The sequence below is a fragment of the Paramisgurnus dabryanus genome, chromosome 2 (assembly GCF_030506205.2).
Source record: "Paramisgurnus dabryanus chromosome 2, PD_genome_1.1, whole genome shotgun sequence".
NCBI classification, from domain to species: Eukaryota; Metazoa; Chordata; class Actinopteri; order Cypriniformes; family Cobitidae; genus Paramisgurnus; species Paramisgurnus dabryanus.
The window spans coordinates 22570288-22594009 of NC_133338.1; the positions used below are offsets into that span (position 1 = coordinate 22570288).

A 23722-nucleotide genomic window follows, 5' to 3' on the forward strand; every position below is an offset into this window, starting at 1 on the left:
TGAATTAAAACCAGAAATGTTAGACTTGGTCCTCAAGAAAGAGAATGTATGCAAGTAATCTGCAAATTTATTTTGAAATTTTTATCATTTTACATTTAATTGAACCATACAGACACAAAATAATTAAACTCATGTCATTGACCCACTTAGAAACTGATAATTCACAGAAAATTACACTCTCAGAAATAAAGGTACAAAACTGTACCTTTTCTGTCACTGGGGCTGTACCCTTTCAAAAAGTACAGCTTTGCACCTAAGGATTTCATTTTAGTACCTCAGAGGTACATGCTGGGACTAAAGAGAGCTTATTAGTACCTCAAAATACATATTAGTATTTCAAAGGTACATATTGGTACTAAATGTTTACATATCTGTACCTAATGGTCCATACAATTACTTTTTAAAGGGTGCTGCCCCACTGACAGCTAGGGTACATATTTTGACTTTTTTCTAACAATGAAGGTCCTAAAGGTACGGTAATCTACCCAAAATTGTATTCTGTTTTGTATTCCTGTAAAGATACCAAACGGAAACTTAGGGTACAGCCCCAGTGACAGAAAAGGTACAGTTTTGTACCTTTATTTCTGACAGTGTAGACTGATAACACAAAATTAAATAGTTTTGTCCAATACTTTTAAAAAGTGTTTTATCGTTTGTTACATTTTATAAATACGTATCAAGAGGTTGCACGGTTTAGGCCCTAAAACATATGTTAACTAATAACTTCAAGATCAACAATACTGTATTGTAACAATACTGTACTGAAGTTATTTTCAACAGAGTCGCAATACAAAATATAGCTAGTAAACAACGTATGTCAGTACATCTAAAAGAAAGATGTTTTTGCAGCTGTGGTCTTTACATTGATCGGACGTCACAGCCGTGTTTTGTGAATTAGCGTGTTTGTAGTAAAAAACAGAGTGGCCCAAATTTAGCAACTACACAACTGTCTGACAAACACTGAGCGAACCAGGAGCCGCGTGCACTGGCTTCGCGTCGACCGCCCCCGACCGTTAAACCAATCACAGCCCAGACTTCTGTAAGATGGACAACGCAGTAAACCATTCGCGACATGGAAACCCATTAAGGGCGGGGTATAGAGTAGAGAGGGGTGGGGATTTGGGGGTCATTCACAGTCTTGCTGCTCCACTCTGACGGCGTGTGGTGGAGGGGAAGGGTGAATTAGCACGGCACTACAGTCTCTCAAAAGAAGAAACGTCCTCATCAACAGCTTTTTGAGAAACGTTAGAGAGCATTCCCTCACAGAATCACTCAGGTTCAGGTGCCAAAAGGTGTCGGTGTTTGTTGATAAGCGGTTACGCTAGCTGTTGTGCTAACATCTCGTTTACATCCACCGTCATCTGGCAGCATCAGCCCTGTCCTCTCCGGACCAGAGCCGATCTGATCTGCTCCAGACCCGCCTCTCACGGCGAGCTCGTACGCTCGAGACAGGCGTTAAGCAGTTGCCTTGCCCTGCAGGAAAGGGTGTCGAAGCTGCCGAGGCTCCTGTGCCTCCCCGTCACCTCTGCCCCCCTCTCCCATCCGAAACACTGGACACACAGAAGCTGCCGGAGGACGGCGAAAGGCCCGTGAAGCTGGGGGTGGTACCGGAATCGCAGCCTGTCGGAGCGCCTACAGAGAGGCACAGTCGTGGGGACGCGCCGACGAACATGGACGGGCTGGCGGTGGAGGTGCGCGGCTCTAACGGGGCCTTCTACAAGGTAACTTTGTCATAAACTAGATTATCTAACTAGTCCAAGGCATGTAAGATGAGTAAACACGCATCTCTGGTCAGTTCGGTTGATGTGATGCAAACGCACATCTGATACACGCCTCACTGAGTATGCTATCACTTTGAGAGGCCTGACACGATGGGTTGATTTGGATCGGTGGTACCGTCTCTGGTGTTTTCTAGCAGGGTCGATTCGGGTTTACTTTAGCTAGCCAAAGGCCTACTTGGGTTGTTTTTGTTATTTAATTCCACAGCTTGTAAAGTGAACAATCACTGTGTCCCGTTAGCACTGCATGTTAGCTAATGAGTATGTGAGGATGAAGGCATTGGCTCAAAATCTTGATAACTGCCTAATGTAACCTAGACTGCATTTTGGGCATCGATGGGCAGATCATTAGGTTTTGACGGGACATTGCTTAAAGCCTGGGGCCGTCTGTACACGCGTTTCCAACCTTATGAAATTGGTTACATTGTGTGTGTGTGTATGTAAGATGCCAACGCTTGTGTCCTCTTTGTTTGGTCAGCTTGAGTTCAGGTTAGATCGTGGGAAACGACTCATTCCGGCTTTTATAAAGAGAAAACATGATGATGTTTTGAAAAGAGTGCTGAGATGAGCAGTTTGGACCTATAAATCGGTTCCTGTTATAAATAAAGTCCCTTTTTAAACCATGTCTCCTATCGCAGTCCCTGTTTATTTGTGGTGCAGTGCTGCTCTGAGTCTGACCAGACATGGCCTTTTGGTTTGGTAGTGTGACCGAATGCAACAACAAAATTACACATGTATGATAAAGAGCCATGACAATGATTCATAAATATTTAATCTTATTTTATTCTAGGGCTGAACCTGTAACTGAGCTAGTGTTTTCATTTTTTCTGTATGTATTAATGGCCACATTATATCAAAATTTGATTTATGGTGTAGTTTTTTGCTGTGAGGTGACTGCGACGGCTGTCTCGAGCTGTTAAACTCTGAGGGGCGTAAGCAGGTGGGTAAGAGGAACAGGTGATCACTTATTTGACACCCTACACTCCAAACCCCCCTTCATCCAACTACTATTAGTACCACTCTCTATTACTTAGTACTTGTCTGGTCTTATCCTTTCTAATTCTGAGATTCAAAAAGTCAGGCGTGAGTTTCAATGAGCTTCCACTTCATCCCAATTTCAAGATGTAAGCCACATACAAGGCAATGCACATGGTGCCATCCACATGCTCCACGATCTCTGTCACTTAAACCAGTCATCTGCCACTCAATGGTTCGGGTCCTGCCCACCGTAGTGTCACATTCCCATTACTGCACTATTGACGTAAGGGGCTTCCTTTAGCTGGCTTAACTGGTCAGCAGTTGATACTGGAAGATATGTTGGAATGGTTTTCACGCAGTATAGCCTAATAATACAAGGCTAGTATTTTGAGTACCTTACTTATGGATAGGCGTGAGAGGGCACAAAAATATTTTGTACTGATTTAATTTTAATAAATAGAAATTACTGCAGACACTTCAGCCAGGTGGAAAATGCGAATCCGGTGACCATGGTAGTTCCAATGGATTATATTTTATTTTAATCCATGTGTCTCGTGACTCTAGGCATTCATGTGCACTTGTGCTGGTTTTCCCGGGAGCCGTCAGTTTCGGCAGGTTACGTTAACGTTCCTCTCCCTTTTCTGTTCTTTACGTCCCATATTAGGTGTTGTCTGTATGTACTAGCTAAACTCTCTCGCTGTGATAGGGGTGGCGACTGGAGTAATAGTTTTTATGGAGGCTCTTGTAGATTTTAAGAGGAAGCAGTGATTGATGAGGAACAGATTTTGAGGAGGGGACTTGGGTGTCTCCTCCCAACCCTTCAATCACATCTTACTTTCTCCAGCTACACCTGTGACGTGTCTGTGCCCAAATTTGTTGCTCATACATGAGTCAATTCCCTTTTAGTATAGATCAGAAATCTTTTCAGTGTTTTTTTAACTTGTGTGTCACGTTGTAGGGGATGCTGAACAGCAAATGTTTTTTTCCCTAGAATTTGATCATGTTTTCTCATCTTTTTTTTCTAGGGTTTCGTCAAGGATGTACATGAAGACTCTCTCACAATAGTCTTTGAAAACAAGTAAGTTGGCGGAGCATCTTCGGTCCACATTACTTTTAAAAGCCTTTGTCGATTCAATGAAGGTTTTGGGCATGATCATTTTTCATAATCTGCTACTGTCACCAACAAATAATGCATTATTAACCCTTAGTGAATTTTACTCTTTTTTTTTTTTTTTTTTTTTTTTTTTTTTTTCTGGGGTCTGGAACTATTTGTGAAAAAACCCTTAGATCAAAGCAAAATTTCAGCTGTTCAAAACATAACAAATATAATGTTTAAATGTCTTTGCTATGCTTTCATGGTGTAAATCCATAATAAGGGTCTAGTTTAGACTGCTGCCTTTTAAAAAGATGTAACCGATCAGATCTGTGCATAACTTACACCCCCTCAGCTTATTTCTTATGCTCTTAATTAATATATCACTTCCACTCATTTAGCCATGTGCTCCATGCTGTCAATCTCGCACCTGTGCTACTTCTACCAGGCAGCTGTCACCCTTTATAGTTCTTCCCCTTTTTATAACTCCTGCCCCCCTCCATTTCTGTTTTCCATCCCTCTCGTACTCCTCCAGTCTTTATCTCTGACTTCCTCTGCCTTTCACCCATTTAGGCGAGAGGGAGGTCCATTTATAGCCCACTGAGGTATGCGTGCAGGGGAGAGCAGTACAGTGGCACTTTAATTCTTGGGATTGTTCTGCTGACCCATCAACAACCAATATCACTGTCATCTCAGTGAGACCATGTGCTCTAGTTTATTGCATTTTATGAACTCTTGATGTGAGTTCAGCATTTAAAATGGTCAATGAGATGATTTGAGATTTATTTGTAGAGCAGCATCAGGTTTTTGCTAAATATAAATACATGTAGTATTTTTAGGACCTTGGCGTTTACAAATGACTCATTCAAGCATACGGGCATGAGAACATGAGGAGCTCAAATGCAAAAACTGCTAAACACCACATCCCTCAAACATAAGATAATGATATTAACAGAGCCGGTGCCAGACCATAACTAACAGGGGGGCATTTGGCTTCCAACGGGGGGGGGGGCACGCAATAGCAACAATAACTTGCAAAAACAAGACATTAAACAACAAATACAGTGCAAGCACAGACTCATACAACTGGTACAGACTGAGCTCTACTGTGCTCGCGCTTTGCTCTACGCAACAAAAAACCGCCCTCGCGTGGCGCAAGCCATTGAAATGATTGGGTTTCATAGCGCAGCGCACACCGCGTCCTGGCTTGAAAAAAGCCGCTTTACCATAATCACGTCGTAATGCTGTAAACGGTCTATAGCCACACTTCACATTTAAGCTTACGTAATTTAAAACAACGCTAACTTACCTTTAAAATAGCTGAAGACGGCGTGTACAAACATAAACCTCTTTAAAACAGGGTCCTGTAGATTTGTAAATTTCACCTCAACCTCTAATCTCTGAGTCCAGTCTGTGTTTGCATGAAGTCAGATGAAGCAGGCGGTGCTGATTCGTTCTAAATGTTCTAATATCCATATTTTACACGATCCATAAAATGCCGCGAAAAAACCCATTGCTAGTATCAAGTCACAAATATGCTAAAGACGTAAGACGGGTGAGACGCGGCAATACATCCAATCAGAGAAACTGGTCTATTTTAATTAAAGAAAACATATATTAACTATATTTTCCTCATTTGATTACATTACAAGTCATGAAACATTCAATGTTTAATTTATTTTAATTATTCTTGATATATATTAAATTAATAAAAAACTTTGTAGGGGGCACAACAACCTGTTTGGGGGGGGCACTGCCCACGAATGTCCCCCCTTGACGCCGGCTCTGGATATTAACATCATGCCATTCAGACATACCGGTTTGTTGGCAAATCCATTGAGTCTGATGATAAAAATGCTAATTTTATGCAAAAACATGTCAGGTTTCATTTCATATGTTTGTCAGATTGTTTCAGTAGAGCTTAAGTGATATGTCAGTGTTGGCAGTCTTTCTTTTACATTAAGTCTTCCAGCAGATCACTCTTGAATTGACACTGACTGAATTGACATCTGTCATCTGCCAAAGAGAAAAACATATTTTTTTACACTGTGCTGCTCGTCCCCGCCTCGGGTTTGTTAGTCCAGCAAACTGAAGCGAGTCCAAAATTTAGGGGAGGGTTTTAATAAATGATACTTTGTTGTTGATGTAGTGATGAACTATATGGATAGAAAGTTAATTGACAGCTGTGTGTGTCTTTTTCAAAAGCTGGCAACCAGAGAGACAGCTGCCCTTCAGTGATGTGAGGTTGCCACCCCCACCCGATTACAACAAGGACATTGGTGAAGGAGATGAGGTGGAGGTAGGGTGCACGTTAACTTTTGAAACACCTGGTGCATGCCTCAAGATATCACTCTGAAGACATCGCCCTATCACAACTGAAACATCACCCCCCCCCCCCAAATAACCCAAATGGTCCTTTAAATGGCACTTTTCCATTGCATAGTACCCCACGGTTTGGTTTGGATCGGGTCAGCTTACTTTTGGGGGATTTTCCACTGGGTGCAGTACGTAGTACCCGATACTTGTTTAAGTACCACCTCGAGAGGGATTCCAAGCGACCCGAGCTGATACCAAAACATGACACTGTAGATCACTGAATGAACTGAGAGAATCGTCACACAGTGTCATCGCTATAATGTAAAAGATTAGCTTTACCTTCATGCTAGCTTGCGCTGTCTCGAGTAAACCTGTTGTCAGCTGTGCTCTGCTATAAGTTCCCAAACTCCCTTTTAGCGATGAAAAACATCCACAGGTTGAGAATCAGGAACACTATCTGTTTTTCCAGACTTTTCCAGTTTGTGGCGGCACATTTGCGAACGCACGTCTGCATATATGTTTAAATACAACTTAAATGAGGCTTAGCGGAGAGTGTTGACTGACACCACCGGTGTTTGTATAGAAAGTCTCATGTGAGACAGAGCTATAGTGATAAACGCTATGTGCAAACATCTATTTGTGATGGCTAAATTTAATTTTATGGCAGACTGAGATATAACATTAAATTAATGTATGGGAATGTATTCCAACAACGCTGACACTTGTATGATGTCACAGCAGTAGGCAGTGCAAATATAACGACACGCCTATAATCCCTCCCACTCCGAAGTGTTCCTAAACTCGATGGAAAAGCTAACCAAGCCAAAGTGAGATGAGCTGACCCGACTCAAACCAAACCGTGGGGTACTATGCAATGGAAAAGCGCCAAAAGTTAAAAGTCAACATAAATGCATTTCAGCAAAAGTTTTTTTTTGTAAATTCATTAATTTAGGCCTTTTAATTTGTTCAGTTGTTTATAATAGTCTGTTGTCATCCCATCACAACCCACTGAATTTGCTTATCTTGCCATAACTTGCATATTTACAAATATATCTCGTGTTTCTCTTTGCACACACATTCCTGCAAACACACTTTCGCTGCACTTATTCAATTTCCTCTTTTCTTCTCCCCACAAAAACATCTGTCCATTTCTTTCAATGCTCTTACATGTGCACACACACACCTGACCTGGTGTTTTTCCTGCAGGTTTACTCCAGAGCAAATGAGCAGGAACCCTGCGGCTGGTGGCTGGCGAGAGTGAGGATGATGAAGGGAGAGGTGAGTTGGCCCAGGTTTATAAGCAACCACTCCAAACATAAGTGCATGTTTGGTCACTGTGGGTTACATGGTCTCCATTTCAGCTCGCTTTGCTCACTCTGTCAGTCTTCGCATTTTCAGTCTAAAGTGAATATATGAATATTGATAGTATTTTTGGGACTTGCCACTCCAGTAGGCCACGAACACCCATCTGCGGCACTGACCCAGTTACCCATAAGCACTAAAGTGATCTCATTTATCAAATCAGACTGAATTGCCAGCCGATCTAACAGCAGGTCACCATAAGCGCTACTGTATGTATTCAGTACGTTAACAAATATGATGTTTAGGTTTTTTGACTACTTCTCAAGTCATCAATTACACCTCACAGTTGTTGCTAGAGCTTAGGTTGCATTAAACCTTGTTAATTTAATTTATATTCTTTTATATAAATTTACATTTCTAAAGAAAATAACAATTGAAGAGCTCAGTTACTAAACTCATGTGGGCGGAGTTTAGTAAAAAATAAAGTTTTACTGACGTCATTAAAGCAGGAATTACAGTGCTGTAGTCCAAACCGGCCGTTTGTTGTAGGCTTTTAAAGAGGAATTCTATGAAAGTAAATGTATTGCCTGGCAGTAAACTTTGAGCTTTATCATTTTACAGGTATTATTTATGCTATTATAGCAACATTACACACTAACTAGGGTTTAAAAAATGGGTTAAGGAAGAACGTAACCTTTAAAAAATAAGAACATTTTAGGGGTGCACCGATATATTGTCCGATGATGCTTGCTTTGCTTCTCAATGAATTACGGTGAAATGCCGCTACATCCAAAAGCCAGAGGGCGCTCTCATGCAGAAACTCAATATGCGCTGCAGACGAAGAACCATACACACAGCAATGACACGCAGCTCCAGAAAAATGGCTTAAGGATATATTTATTAGGGCTGCACGATGTGAGGAAAAGTTGCGATGTGCGATGACATTGTTTAATGTTGCGATGACTATGTGAGTTGCAATAAATATTTTATATTTTTTCCATGTTTTGGGGGCCATTTACATGTCGCGCCTAAAAACGCCAGACACATAGGTTATTGTCACATGACCTGCACGCTGCGGTTTTGTCATTCTGAAAAGTTAAAATGTTTTAGAAAAGCCTGGAAAAACGAGCGCGTCGACCCACGTTTTCGCCTACTACATAGTATGGAAGTATGCGGTTTGGGACGCAGGACTAAACGTGATAGATCAAACATTTATTACATGCGCGCTTACCGTTTTCCCTTCATTCATCGCGTCAAGGCTGTCTGTTGCGATGTGTTCATCGCGTGAGTTCATATCGCGATGACGATGAAATTCGATGTATCATTCAGCCCTAATATTTATATTGCTGTTCTTCAAACCTTTTCAGGTATTTTCATGATAATAAAGAATATGTGTAATGATTATGTTTGACGTGTGTCGCTTTTTCAAATGCATGTTTTAAATGACTCAAAATAACATTGATTTAGATCGATAAAGACATGCTGATCAAAAGCCGTAACACATGAAATAGCTGTGCATAATATCGGCTGTTTGATTCTGAATGATTATCGGCCAGGTATTATTAGTGTATATCGGCATTTATCGTCGCATCCCTTGCAAATTTTCAAGAAAACGTCACGCACACTTAGAGGGTTTTGCGTATGGGCTCTTCAATTGGTTCTTATTTATGCCTAAATACACTTGTGAACAACAACTAAACACCTTGTAGCTTGTGACTGCTGACCGTTTATTGACAAAAGCACCCCGTTTGAACTGGACACACACCCAGGCTAATTAGGTTAAGGTGGCACATGGGTTAACTGGAAGACTCTCATAGTGTTACATGCAGCATTAGGGAACTGTCTTCTCCCTCTTGCACATACTCTATCTGATACTGGGCCAGTCGAATAATAGGACGAATTAAGACTTGACTTTTGACTGCATTCTAGGTCATTGAGTTTAGTGGCATGTTACTGCTGATACGAGGTGTGGCCGTTCTTTTTTAGGTAGAAGGGGCTGGTACCAGATTGTCTTTGGATCAGTATTACTCCCACTGCATTTACGGGAATCATCCCATGGTCACGCACATTTTTTTTTTCGATTGGACACAAGTGAATAATTTAATGCTGTCATGTTATCTTATTTGGTAGACAATACGGCAAAGCTCTTGAGTAGTTGACGACGTGCATGAACCAATGAGATTGGAAACTATTGGTGTGCCTTCATATTTGAATTTACTGCTCTGATATGTTCACACAATGTTTTGATTTCTAAATAAGCTCAAAATTGTATGAATTAGTCATGAATTAATTCACTGGAGTCATTTGGATTACTTTAGTTGAATCAAAATGTTCTTATTTGAGCTTTGCCATGTTAGCTACCATGCAATATGATGAATGATTTTAATAAGTTTTCATATACATTTGGGATGGCGTGGGGGTGAGTAAACCATGAGACGGTTTTCATATTTTGACGAACTATCAACCATCTACCATCTGTATCCAGTAGATGAGAGCAGATTATTTAACAAAAAAATATTCTGATTTAGTTTTTTTTTTTATGCGTCTTGCCAGAAAATGTGGCTTCAGTTGCTCTATGTGTCTGTGAGAAATTGTAACGGGTCTTATCACTGATGAACAAAACCGTCTTAGAGCAGTGTCAGTCTGTTTTCTGTATCTTTAAAGTGGGGAGACTGAAAGAGGCCATTGTGTCTTAATGTCTTTGTATTTGTGTACCTATTAGTTAGTGAGTTATTTTCCAGAGTTCTCTTACATAAAGGTTCCTCACATCTGTGCAATCTTATAAATGATGGTTTTAAGCAATTTCACGTAAAGGTCATACCTGTCATGAATAAACACTAGTTTCATTTTAATTTAATTCCTGAAGCAATTAACAAACAACAGGATTAATCATTTAGGCATTGTTATATCCATTGTGTTTGTGTCCCCTCAGTTCTACGTGATCGAGTATGCAGCTTGCGACGCCACATACAACGAAATCGTCACGGCGGAACGGATCCGGCCAGTCAATCCCAACAGCCCCTCTTCTGAAAACTCCTTCTACAAAGTTCCCATCCCTGTACCCGAAGACCTCAGAGAAATGTATGTCACAAATGCAAAATGTGTTCAGATAATTCTCTATACATTTTGAATTCTTGATGAATCGATATTTGTTGTTCTCTAAATGTGGCAGCTGTTTGACCGAGAACATCCACAAAGACTTCAGGAAAGCTATCGGAGCCAACTGCATCTTCTACAACACTTCAACGCAACAACTTATCGTCCTGGTCAGTTATTAATTCTTCTTTTACGTCACTTTGCGATTAAGTCGAGTACAAAGCCTTTGCCTAAAAGTGTTTGTATGTTTGTCTTCAGTCCACGAATGAGTCCACGGTGAAGAGAGCCGGCCTGCTGAGTGACATGCACTTCCGAAGTATTCGCACCAAACTTATGTTGATGTCCCGCAACGAGGAGGCCACCAAACACTTAGAGGTGCGCCAACCCAAAGATGACACATACACTTTAATGTCGCTAGAGGTGTTTCTCAATGTCAAGGATACTTCCTTGGCAGGACTGGTCCTTACAAGTCACTTCCTTCAGAGGCTCCTCTTTAGCATTCGGAGAACACGTAAATGGAACAGGCTAGCAAGTGTGCATCATTGCGTAATAACGTCAGTGAAAAGGTGTGCTTTCGGCGCTGCTCGCATAGGATTATGAGTGATTTGAGAGGGCGAAGGCTACACATATGCATCCTTTCCTGTATATGGGATATTTTTTGAAAGAAGGACTCAGTACTTGTTTGAAATTCCAAGGGTCCTCAACATTGGAACAGTCCTTCGACAAATGTCGATGACATAGCATCCTCAAAATTCTGGCTTCCGAGGATCCTTCCTTGACATTAAGAAACACCTTGGATGTTAAAAGTGGAATATAATGAAAAACAGGATGTTCCCTGCTCTGAAACTTGACGTAATTTGCAGACACAATCTAAATTACTAAATGGATCAAGATAGGTAGCTCAGAAATTGCTTTTGATGACTTCCCATGTATATATATCAACATCGTTGGTGTGTTTTTCTGTGACATTGTAACATGGGAAACGTTATGCAATCATATTAGCATATTTATATAGAGAGGTCTTAAAGGTTCAGTAGGACAAATAGACCATCATTATTTCTGTGAGACTTAACCTTTAAAGTGGACTTAAAGATGGTTATGATACAGATTTAGCTTAACTTTAGTGATATTTGCCATTTTGAGAAGGCTAATAAGAAAATATTGTGTAGAATCATTAATCTTAGTAGTTTTGTGTACAACTAATGCACATTTGCTGTCATTTTATATTAAATGTTTTATGGCCACTGTGATCTGTAGATATTTGCCTCTTTCCAAACAAACAGAAAAACGGCGAAAATAGATCAGTTCATCCATCTGTGCATTTTCAGTGGGTTTAAACTGCCTGGAAGCAACACATTCGTGGGTTGAGTTCCTGAACATTGAACTAAGTTTTGTAGCCAGTTGCATAAATATAGCCACTGAGTTAAGACGTTTTAAGAGCTAGCAGTTTGTCAGGGCTAATCGGTCGAGTTTTTCCAAGAATCAAAATAGATCAGTTTAACTTTTTATGTAATAGACTTAAAGTTACGACTAGAATAAAATTAGATGGAACTTGTTAGACTAGTCTAAGCAGACATGCAACCGGTAACTCAGCATTACATAAGTTTTTCTATTGTTTAATAAGTAGATTATGTAGATTATCAACGCAAACATCATGGTTTCAATCACAGAGGACATACAAACTGATTCAAACAATGCGTCTGCCAAAAGTGGATCAGAATTACATGCAGTACTAAAACTAGCTTTTCTGTTTGTGATGATTCTCTTTCTTTTCTTACTCAAGTTTAAGTATTATGCTCATAAAAGATCCTAGTCGTGTTGTATTCCTCCTGTGGTTTAATTAAATAGACAAGCAGGGCAACATGTTGTGTTTATGTCTGTTCCACAGACGAGTAAACAGCTGGCGTCTGCGTATCAAGAGGAAGTGAGGGTGCGCGAGGATCTAATGGGTCTTGCCATCGGTTCACACGGCGCCAACATCCAGCAGGCCCGCAAAGTTCCCGGTGTGACTGCCATAGAGCTGGAAGAAGAGAGCTGCACATTCAGGATCTACGGAGAGGTGTGTGCATTATGGAGTGACTCGGGATTACTCGTGGTTTGGTTTGTTTTTGCATTGTCACCACCAACGTTCCCTCTAAGGAGCACTCAGCCATCCGGCTCTGATCTCACTTCCACACAAAACCAGACTCGGAAATATGTGGGTTTATTTAAACGGGATGATTGTAAAATGATTTATTAATGGCTAAGTCTGTAGAGCATTGCGCTAGCAGCTAGGACATGGGTTCGATCCCAAGCAACACACATGCACACGCTGCTAAAAAAAAAATTGAATGCACTGCAAGTCACTTTGGATGAAAGCATCTGACAAATTATTAATTGTGTTATATAAATAATAAATAGATTACACATTTATTTATTTGTATACTTCTGATCAAGTTTTCAGTAGCTCAAAATCTACTATTGCTGAGACAATTTCAAGCACATGGTTTGGAAATCATGCTTGAGCTCATGAACTCTGGTGGAATGTTGAACTAGTGAAAAAGTTTATAAAAATGAGTGTAAGATGTTTGAGTGACATCAGTGATTTTGAATGCTTGTTTTGTTTGAATCAGACCCCAGAGGCAGTTAAACAGGCCAGAACATATCTGGAGTTTAAAGAAGATTCCTTCCAGGTACCGAGAAACCTCGTAGGTGAGTCTGCATATCGCATACATTCCTGTCAAGTTTTTAAATGAGTTTGTGGGTGCATTTATTGGTTAATTTTCTACCTACACTCTTAAAAATAAAGGTGCTTGAAAGGTTCTTCATGGTGAACCATTTTTTCATACCTTTCTATAATTTAAAGAACCTTTTTTTTGCCATTTGTGAAACGGAAAGGTTCTTCAGAGGTGCTTAAAGGTGCTTTATGGAACCATTTAGACCAGGGGTGTCAAACTCATTTTAGGCTGAGGGCCGGATGGTAAATAACGCCATGAAGTGCGGGCCGGATAATTTTTTTAAACCTTAGTGTGCTGATAATTGTGTTAAATTTAACTAAACAAACCAATTAATTAGTTTGTTTAGCAAGAAAACCAGAGAAACACACAGCTCTGTGAAAACTACATTTATAAGGTCACACTTGTACTGTATATTATACACACAAATTTACATCTGAACAAAACCCACTGGCCTTATAGGTTGAAAAGCTTTAATTTAACTTCTTTTGCCTTAATGCCAAAATTATTTATAAACCATTCACTTTTCTTTGGAATATATTTGTAATGAGAACAGTCATTTAGAAAATGCTAGATGGGGCAGTGGCCCAAACCAAAAATGACACTATGGGTGGTGGTACTTATGGTTTTTATAAAGTATTATAAATATTATGTGTTATATTACTAGCATCAACTTAGACATGTGATTATAATGGGAAATATAATAAGAATTAAAGTGTGACAATCTGCTAAATATTCAATATGATTTACCTGCTGGCTTGATGGAGCTTTGAATCCATGTTTGCAATGTTGAACTGCTGCTAAAAGCCTCTCTTTCCGTTCTCTGTCATTATTTTGTGAAGGCATTGGTGTTTTTTGTATTTTTTGTCTACAAAGTGTGCCAACAACAGCAAATTTAGGTGTTTATATTAACTTAAACAAGCATTGGAACGTTAATAAGAATGTGGATATTTTGTTGTTTGCTTGCGAAGTTGTTAGCACTTTTAGAACACTGACAGCAAATCATTAGCGGAAGAAATACATAAACATACTTACAAATTACTAATTCTGTGGTTTAACAACTGATATAATGTAATGAATCTACCTGTTAATGCAACGAACTTCGGAAACTGTCGTCTTCGCTCTCCAGACAGAGAGTGGACACAGAGATGCTGCGGAGCGGGCGGGAAAACACGAAGTGGATTACCAGAATCGGTGGATCTTTAGCGGAGCGGTAACAATAAAACGGCAAGATTTTTGGGCACCGTGTTTACTCTATGTTCCGCGTTTTGCTGCTTTCCGCAAGTCTCTCATATTAAAAACGAACTAGACACCCGCCTAAAAGGGTTTTTAAAATATGTATTTAATATTTAATAAAACTGTATAAATCATCATGCGGGCCGGATTGGACACCTTTGCGGGCCGTATCCGGCCCGCGGGCCGCATGTTTGACACCCCTGATTTAGACCAAAAAGATTCTCATGGCATCATGAAGCACTTTTTTTTTAAAGAGTGATGCTGAAGTTCAAAGGTTCTTACTAGGGGTGATGATAAACCGGTAGAGATTTTGGGCTATCGTCTCTATCAGGGTTACGTGCCCACATCAAGTTTGCTATGTGCTTGGTCACCCCTAGTTTTTACTCAATGGTTCTTTCTCTGTCACCACAGGCAAAGTCATCGGTAAGAATGGTAAAACTATCCAAGAAATTGTGGACAAATCCGGTGTGGTTCGAGTCAGGATCGAAGGGGACAATGACAAAAAACTGCCCAGGGAGGAGGTAGGCAGGCAGGGGTCTGGCAGAGACAACACTGTTGGCGGCCAAGAGGTGAATGAGCCGCCCGATGCACCTTTATTAGAGTTTCATAAAAATTACTAAGGGAAAGCAACACCTCAGTATTTAAGAGTTATTTCTGTTTTGATTTTTTTATTAACTAATTTTTCCTTCCTTTTGATATTTGCTAACTGTACCTGATTTATCTCCTCTTTATTTAATTTCAGGGAATGGTTCCCTTTATTTTTGTTGGAACTAAAGAGAATATCAGCAATGCCCAGGCCTTGCTGGAATACCATGTGGCTTACCTACAGGTTAGTCCTAAGTATTGACAACTGATATAGGAACAGTTGTGTCCCCTCTGTCCCTGTATTTTTGTTTTGATTGTTTAGCCCAGGGATCTCCAACCTTTTTGTGAGCAAGGGCTACCATAATGGATAAAACAATCTGGAGGGCTACTTTTTGATATAGTCTACTCAAAACTTTTTTGTTTTACTTGTTGATATGTTTTAGTATTGTTTAAAATGTTAAAGGAATAGTCTACCCTTTTGCCATATTAAACTATGTTATTACCTCAACCTAGACGAATTAATATCTATCTTTTTTCAATGCGTGCACTGTACAGCGCGTTGTGATTGTGTTAGCATTTAGCCTAGACCCATTCATTCCTATGGTACCAAAAAAAAGTTTTATTTTGTGGCACCATACTTACTGGTATAACTCCTCATGTTACTGTCTTTAAATACGGAAAACACGGAAGTGTTTGGTGGCTTCCCTGTTTGGTACCATAGGAATGAATGGGGCTAGGCTAAATGCTAACACATTCACGACGCACTGTACAGTGCACGCATTGAAAAAAGATAGATATGTATTAATTCATCTAAGTTGAGGTAATAACATAGTTTAATATGGCAAAAGGGTAGACTATTCCTTTAACATACATAAACCAAGCCAAGCTTATATGTAATAAATATTACAATTGAAATTAATAATAGAATGTGCTTTGGCGGGCACCTCACAGACTCTGTGCGTGCTACCTGCTGCCCGCGGGCACCACGTTGGAGACCCCTGGTCTAGCCTGTAAACTGATCAAAGATAACTGACTAATATTAATTACTATGATTATGTTATACGTAAGAAGAGATTTTAAAATGAACGGCTGTCTCTAGCGCTTTTAGCAGATCTCATCCTTTATGGAAAGCTGTTGGACAACGTAAACCACCAACCGATGCTAAAAATACCACCGTTAGGTCTGGGGGAGGAGGTATAGTGTGGATTTCATGCTATCTGCCCATTTGCTTCTCAAAATAGCTATCACCCCTTCCATCCCATTGGTCTCCCATATTTCCCCTCCTCCTCCAGTTTTCAGCTGCTGTTTGGGCAGCTGTCACACTCGGATTGATACTCACTTGCACGTTTGTCAGGCACGTCACGCTTAGCTTAAAGCAGTACTCCAGCCAAATATCAAAATTACCCCATGATTTACTCTTTTGCCCTCAAGCAATCCGAGATACATATGTCCATCAACTTTCAGACGAACACGTTTGGAGTTATATTAGCAAATGTCCTTGCTCTTCCAAGATTTATAATGGTAGGAAACAGGAATCAGGAAAAACTTCAGACCCCAAGAAAGTGTATTCATCCTTCACAGAGGAAGTCACTCCGCAACATATCCATGGCAACGAAGGTTCACTACGCTAAAACTCTCATGTGAAGTCCAAGATGACATCATTACCGGAAGCTAGTTATTTTAGTTTATGAAGTTAAAAATCTGGATATTTTTCCAATAAAATTGGCCACAAAAAGACTTTTATTAACCCATTGGAGCCTTCTGTGAAGGATGAATGCACTTTTTGGGCTTCAAAGTCAGTGGTTCCTGATCCCTGTTTTCTACCATTTATAAGCTTGGAAAAGCAATATTTACAAAAAAATTCAAATGTGTATGTCTGAAAGTTGATGGACATGTGTATCTCAGATTGCTTGAGGGGTAAGTAAATCATGGGGTAATTTTGATATTTGGCTGAAGTATCGCTTTTAAGTCACCCCAATGAATTGGGTTGATCCCAGAAAACACGCATTCAAATAAATTGTATACTTCGTAATGCACTACAAGTTATTTTGAAAAAAAAAATGCATACATGTAAATGCAGCTTAAAAGGGTACAGTTGTTTGCAGTTTTCGGGTTTTATGTGTTTTTGATGAGTTATCTGAGTTTGAGGGATAGTTTGTTCATTTTTATGTTGTAAAATGTAAACTAAATTTTAAAATAATTGAAAGGAATGGTTCATCAATGAACTCATAACATCATTTATTATTTGAATATTATTGTTATTCCTAAAAATATGTACATTTTTCTTCTTCTGTGTTTCTTAAAAGCAATAATATTAGACAAATGCATGACATTTACAAACTAACAACCCTAATTGTGTAGATGGTAGATGTTGTTTTGATATTAGCACTTATTTTTGTAATAACTTTATAACAAGGACACATTCAACCTTTTACAGATAGTGCTTTAAAATAGGTAGAATTTGCAAGCGTTAAACAGGAGACTCTAACTTCCATAGTGTATATTTACTTATGAAAGCATATGGGCTGCAGATATCAATTTTGAATCTAATACAGAAATACATTGAAATTTTTACATATTTAAATTAACATTTTCCATACCATCTGTGCAGCGATTGGCCATTTTACTGTACATACTCCATTCAAAAGTTGCAACCCACATGCTTCTATATTTTACTTTTGAGTCATTTTTTTTTTTACTCCTACATGAGTGTTTGAAATTTAAATCATTTCTTTTAAATGGATCGGTCCCTATGTATTTTTGTGATTTTTGCATATGTAGCTTAAAGGCAACGGCTGGCACCTGTTTCTCCCTTATGCACACGCATACATTTGTGATTGACAGGAGGTGGAGCAATTGCGTCTTGAGCGTCTACAGATTGATGAACAGCTTCGTCAGATTGGTGTGGGATACCGTGCACCCCCAAGCCGCTCTGGCTCAGGGGTCGCTGGTGAGCGTGACAGAGGTTACCTTACAGATGAGAGCACTAACTCCCTCCAGACCACACGCACATATGGAGGAAGAGGCCGTGGACGCAAACCAAACAACGCATACTCTGGCTATGGTAAGATCTCAACTGGATTGGACTAACAGTCCATCATATGCAAACTAAATATCTCTACTGTGATGATGTCATACAACCCTTCTGTAGCTTAACTGGTAAAACATGCTCACAATGGCATGGTCCACAGTTCAATATCAACAAAATGAACATTGCCTTGAATACACATCATGTCACTTCATATTTGAACACATAAAAGAAGAATTAACAGCTTGAAAATAAAAAATAATGGTGATTACACCCATATGCTTGCACATTGCTTTTCTCTAACCTTTAGAATTTACATGTGCTTTACATTTGGCAGAGGATTTAAATTACTCTGACAGGTACAGGTGTGTAGTACCCCATTTTTACTAAAAAAGGACTTGCTGAGCACAATGTAAAATACTGTTGCTATAACTGGTCGAAAAAAATGCTGAATCACAGCAGTTCGATGTTAAAACGTGACAAAGTCTGTGAAAACCCAGCTGAAGTTTTTTGTAATTTTCCACATAAAATCTTAATTCTACATAATGTAAAGAAATATAATCTTGATATCTTCAATACTGACTGAGAAATGCCATGTCAAAGATTAACGATTTGAGACTGTAGTCTGGATTTACAGACAGGGTCACATATGTTTTCAAAACACAAAAACAGTGAGGTAATTTGATGTCTATGGTGCATCAAATGTTATTAAATTACAAGTAAATTAATTTACATGACCTTTGTAAAACAATTTTTTTTCACAGAAAAAAATAAATGGCCAAAACGTGTCAGCTGAATCTGATGTCAGTTTAGTTTTGCATCAGATTTAAAGGCAGGGCCAGATTATCCAATGGGCATTATGGGCACGTGCCCTGGGGCCCAAGCGACGGGAGAAAATAAAATGTAAAATCTAATTCTTAATTATTTTGATTAATTATTTAAGCGCAAATAACCCCGCGCTAAATCGAGCGGACTGTGGGTGGCAGTAGTCTTCATAGTTTAAGTTCAGAATGAGTGAGAAAAGCAGCAGTGCACAGTTGATTTATCAGACAGTCAGTGGTGTAGTCTACGTGATACGCAGGTATACGCCGTATACCCACTAGAAATTGTCAAGGATTTCCGTATACCCACTAAAAATAGCGCGAGGATGCGTAACAGCATGGTTTTGTGACATTTTTAAAGTTTTGTTATAATATAGATGTGAAGCATTGACCATTAGCATGCTACACTTGCTACTTTAGCGGGTTGAAATACATATTAGGCTATATACTTCATGCCAAACTGCGCGATCCGATCGGCGTATGCATTTCTATGAAATCAGATTACTATAGTGACGCGAAAGTAACTGGGGAGCAGACTGGCGAGTGACAGCAAAGTACCCCGAGAGAGACTCCAGTTATCACATGGAGAAATCTGCTTTGACTCGCTCTCGCGGTACTTTGACATCACCAAGAGGTCTGCTTAGCGCCAAATGAAGTCGAAACTACAGTGTAGCTGCTCACGCAACACTGTAAACAAGCAGTCCAGAGAAGTGAACGAGTGCTGCAACATAAAATCCATAGAGTTTACAACGCACATGTGAGTAAACAACATTTAAATCATCAGTCCAGTTTATTACTTTATCTGGAGGTAAGGCTCCAAATGCAATAAAATAAGCCCGTGGTAATATCCTGATGGTTTTTAACTGCCTTCAGTTGGTCTGCATGTTTGCTTGTGCTTCACAGTGTTAAACTTCCCTTCTCTGTGTTCATTTATATATCTACGTTCAAGATGTATATGATCTTAAACTTCTATTTGGTTTGGGTGTCTAATATTAGGCTACATGATGGTCTTGTAATAATAATTATGTATAAGCCTATTTTCATTTTTAGACAATGCTTATATTACATGCAAAAATAAGCTTTTATATCAATGACTATGCAAATTAGAGTTAATTCATGGTCCTCTTAAATGTGTATTAATTAAAAACATTTACACCATTAAATTACACATGGTAATGTTATCAATATTTGTCAGATAATAGCTATTGAAAGAATTTAATATTTTTTCTCCTTTAATGCATGTGTTAGCCACAGATTGAAGATTTATTTAATTTTAATTAACAGTTCAATAACTTTTGTCCCCGAGTTAGATGTTGATTAACACTAAACCAGTCTAAAAATCAGTCCAGTTTCCCCAGCTGTAAACCCATTGGCTGTTAAAGTCTTTTTTTCTTATAATAAACTGACATGTTGATAACACGTTCAGTTTATGTGTTATGAGTACATTTTCAGAATGCTCTTAGTTACATGAATATCTATACTGTATGCATCTGTGAGTGTGGTGGTGCTTATGAGGTGTCGCGCTAGGACGAGTAAGCATAAGGGTGAGAGGGAAAAATCACAGTATACTCACTACAAAAATCTAGACTACACCACTGCAGACAGTCCATTACTTTTCTTAATCTATCCTGAATTTGTGAATGTCCTGTAAATGACGCGAATCAGTGCCGCTCTGACAGCCTGGTAAAGCAATCATTTGTACTGCGTATGTGTCGAACGGAGCCGTCCGCGCTTGTCCGCGGTTGAGTATTGCTTTGGAAGCTGCGCGGAAACGCGCGCGCGAGACAAAGACAGACGCGGAAAGTTTGTCGTATTTGCGACTATGCGCAACACACATATTTCCTCCTCTGCATCTGTGCGCAACAGTGCAAACATCGCCAACAGACAGACAGGTATGAGCTCTTCACACAGGTCGTATTCCAGCTGTGTTTTTCTTGACTTGTGGGGAGGTCAGTGGAAATCAAATGACTTAACTGCAGTACCTCAGTTTTTCAGCTAATTATCCAAAAGACAATTGTTGTCTTGCTAACATGACTCATAACAGTTTTCTAAAGTGTAGATAAGCCAATAGTAACAGATTTTAGTTTAAAGTTCAATACTTTTTGTAACCGTTTCAGTAATTTTTTTATTTTGTCAATCTATCTGTATTGTTTTTCCCCCACTATTTTTGCAGCATTTTTCCTGTGAAATTAACAATATAGCAGCAACCCTCCTTTTTTAGTTTAGTGTAAAGATGTGTTATTTTAACACCAAAAGAATTAAAAAGATTTACTACCACGTGCAAAATAAACAAAACACATTATTAGTGAAACTGTCTACCCTCTCCTTGGTGCAGTCATTTATTCTAAATATATTTTAAACTAGTAGAACAGAAAACATGCACATTGTTGGCAGTATCGTTTGCTGTCTTGTATTTTGTGTTGTATTTTGTAGAAATCTGTACACTGTAAAAAATCCAATTAATGAAATGTTGGAAGGGCAAAAATATATAAGTTAAACCAATTTTCTTGTTTGTGCTTAGTTGAGTAGACATATTATTTTAAGTCTAGATAAATCTGTGTTTAAAACATTAGGTGAATGGTTATTTCCAAATTCAGTCAACATTCAGAATGGCTATATTGACTGAACTTATTAAGACAAATCAGGTAAATATGTGGACTTATGACAGCTATGTTTCCTGACAAAAAATGCTCATAATATTACTGTTATTTGGTAACAAAATGTAATTTTAAGAGTTGTTCAGGCGTGAATGTATGTGATTTAAGTTTAAATATGCGGTCGGTTAATAAAGATCGCGTCTATTTAAAAATGTGCTCGGACACTTTCGGACGGAGAAGAGCTCCAGATGAGCTCCAGAAAATCACAGACACTTAAGCGCTCACACCCCGCCCAGCGCAGCCTCGCCTCGGCAAGCCCATCAGAAATCGACTGCTGGCTCTGATATCTCTGTGGCGTTTAAACATGCGATTTAATTCATTTTAATTTCTCATACTTAATAATAAAAGGTTTACCTGTATGTTTTAAATCATATTTTAGGATTGCACTTAAATGATATCGCTGTTGAATATTTCATATCTTTCACATTTGTTATAACTGGGCTGCGTACTGCCTGCGAATTTGAACTTCAGAGCTGAAGGTGCGAGTGGAGAAATAGTCCCAATATCATAACAATCTTAAAACTTCTAAATATACCCGTGTGTGTACCCGTGTGCGTGCGTGCGCGCGTGCTCGCGCGTGTGCATGTATGTATGTATGTATGTATGCGCGTGCGTCTGTGTATTTTGAATTTAAAATGTTTTAACTCGGAAGGATCTGGATTACAGGGCATTTCATCTGAGATCAATCCGCACATATAACAACACCTCTATCACTTACTGTTTCACACAAGGAAGGACACAAGTCAGCCGTTTCCTCAAGTTCACGTCAGGTAAGTGTTTGTAATTAAATGTTAATTTTAGAATATATTAATTGGCAAAGAGGCAAATACTCGACGTTTTTGTAATTATACTTTTGTAAAGATATATTAGAAGTGTGTTATGTTATGTGACCGAAGTAAAGTGGAGCTATTTTAGTTAAGATAAAAAGCCTGGATATAGGGTTGGTTTACCGGACAGAGTTTAGAACTCGGTCTTTATTATAATTCGGACATTTTTACAAACAAACCTTATATAATATAATACTGGCGTGCATTTTGAGACAAAACAATAGCACTCATATGTTAAGAGATGTCAGTAAGTTATTTTAGTCAGTGAAAAGCCCTGTCCGATAAAACCGCCCAATAGTGTTTAATTATGTGTGATGTCTGAGGGAAATTTGGCCTAACATTAACGTTATTTAGGGAATAAAGTCTTTCACCGTCAAACTTTATTTTATTAAACATGTTATTTATGTATGTGTGTGTGTTTATATTCCTCTGTTTATCAAACCAGAGCGGAGATGATGTAAGATGCAGACCAGAAGGATACATAGCGAGACAGTCTCCGCTTGGACTGGCTGAGGAAAGTCTCCTAAATGGCCCTGTTCTGACTGACTTTGGAGGCTTTTTGGACTGTTTTATGCCCTCTATTTAAAAAAGACTTAATTCTGTATGTTCAGTCTGTATGATAAGTGACTAAGTGAATAAAAAGCTTTTTTGTTTTTATGTGACTGAAGTTAATTATTTTGTTTACAACACCAGCATAAATTATTTGAAAAATAATTTAAAAATGTTATTAAAAAAATCCCAAATAATAAATATTAATTGAAGTAACACATAAAACATTGAGTGAATACTTAAATTTTAATTGACAGAGTCTTTGCTGTAAGTTTTTAAAGATTCAACTGATTAAAACATTTTAGTTGAATGAACTATAAAGCTAATTGAGCCAAAATACTTTTTTATATTTGAGTCAAATTTGGGCCAACTAAAAAACATCAATCCATGTAACACTTTGGAGACAGAAATTGAGTGAACGTAAAATTTCTGTGGAACTAGTTACTAAAAAATTATTAATTGAGCCAACTATTTATTTTTTACAGTGTAGCGTATGAAACAGTTGGGTGTGTGTGAAGGAATTAAAATAAACTGGTAAGGAAGCTGTGTCAATATATTCAATCTTTTGTTAAAAAAGAATTACGCCTAAGAGAAGTGCCCTTTTTTCACTTGAGCATCTGCCCCCTGTGCAGTTCTCTGTGCAGGTCCCTCCTTGCCACAAAAATATCTACATGTATTGATATTGTCCTACAGGTAGTGATCATAGGCTGTAATGTGTCAGTGTAAATCCTGTAAAAGTAGA

At 38.8% G+C, this 23722-nt stretch overlaps 1 protein-coding gene across 2 annotated transcripts in view; it reads left to right on the forward strand.

Annotated features, from left to right (window-relative positions):
- The first annotated feature begins 1344 nt into the window (after positions 1-1344).
- The window catches only part of fxr2 (FMR1 autosomal homolog 2), a 32839-nt gene continuing 10461 nt past the window's right edge, over positions 1345-23722 (forward strand). Inside the window, exons 1-12 of one of the 2 annotated variants that reach the window (XM_065248643.2) lie at positions 1345-1721; positions 3782-3834; positions 6055-6148; positions 7372-7443; positions 10400-10548; positions 10640-10733; positions 10822-10938; positions 12452-12622; positions 13176-13254; positions 14925-15082; positions 15256-15342; positions 17943-18162. In XM_065248643.2, the coding sequence (XP_065104715.1) occupies positions 1671-1721; positions 3782-3834; positions 6055-6148; positions 7372-7443; positions 10400-10548; positions 10640-10733; positions 10822-10938; positions 12452-12622; positions 13176-13254; positions 14925-15082; positions 15256-15342; positions 17943-18162 (1345 nt within the window). In that variant the 5' untranslated portion in view covers positions 1345-1670. The remainder of the gene's footprint in view (positions 1722-3781; positions 3835-6054; positions 6149-7371; positions 7444-10399; positions 10549-10639; positions 10734-10821; positions 10939-12451; positions 12623-13175; positions 13255-14924; positions 15083-15255; positions 15343-17942; positions 18163-23722) is intronic. The other variant, XM_065248644.2, reaches the window with a different exon arrangement.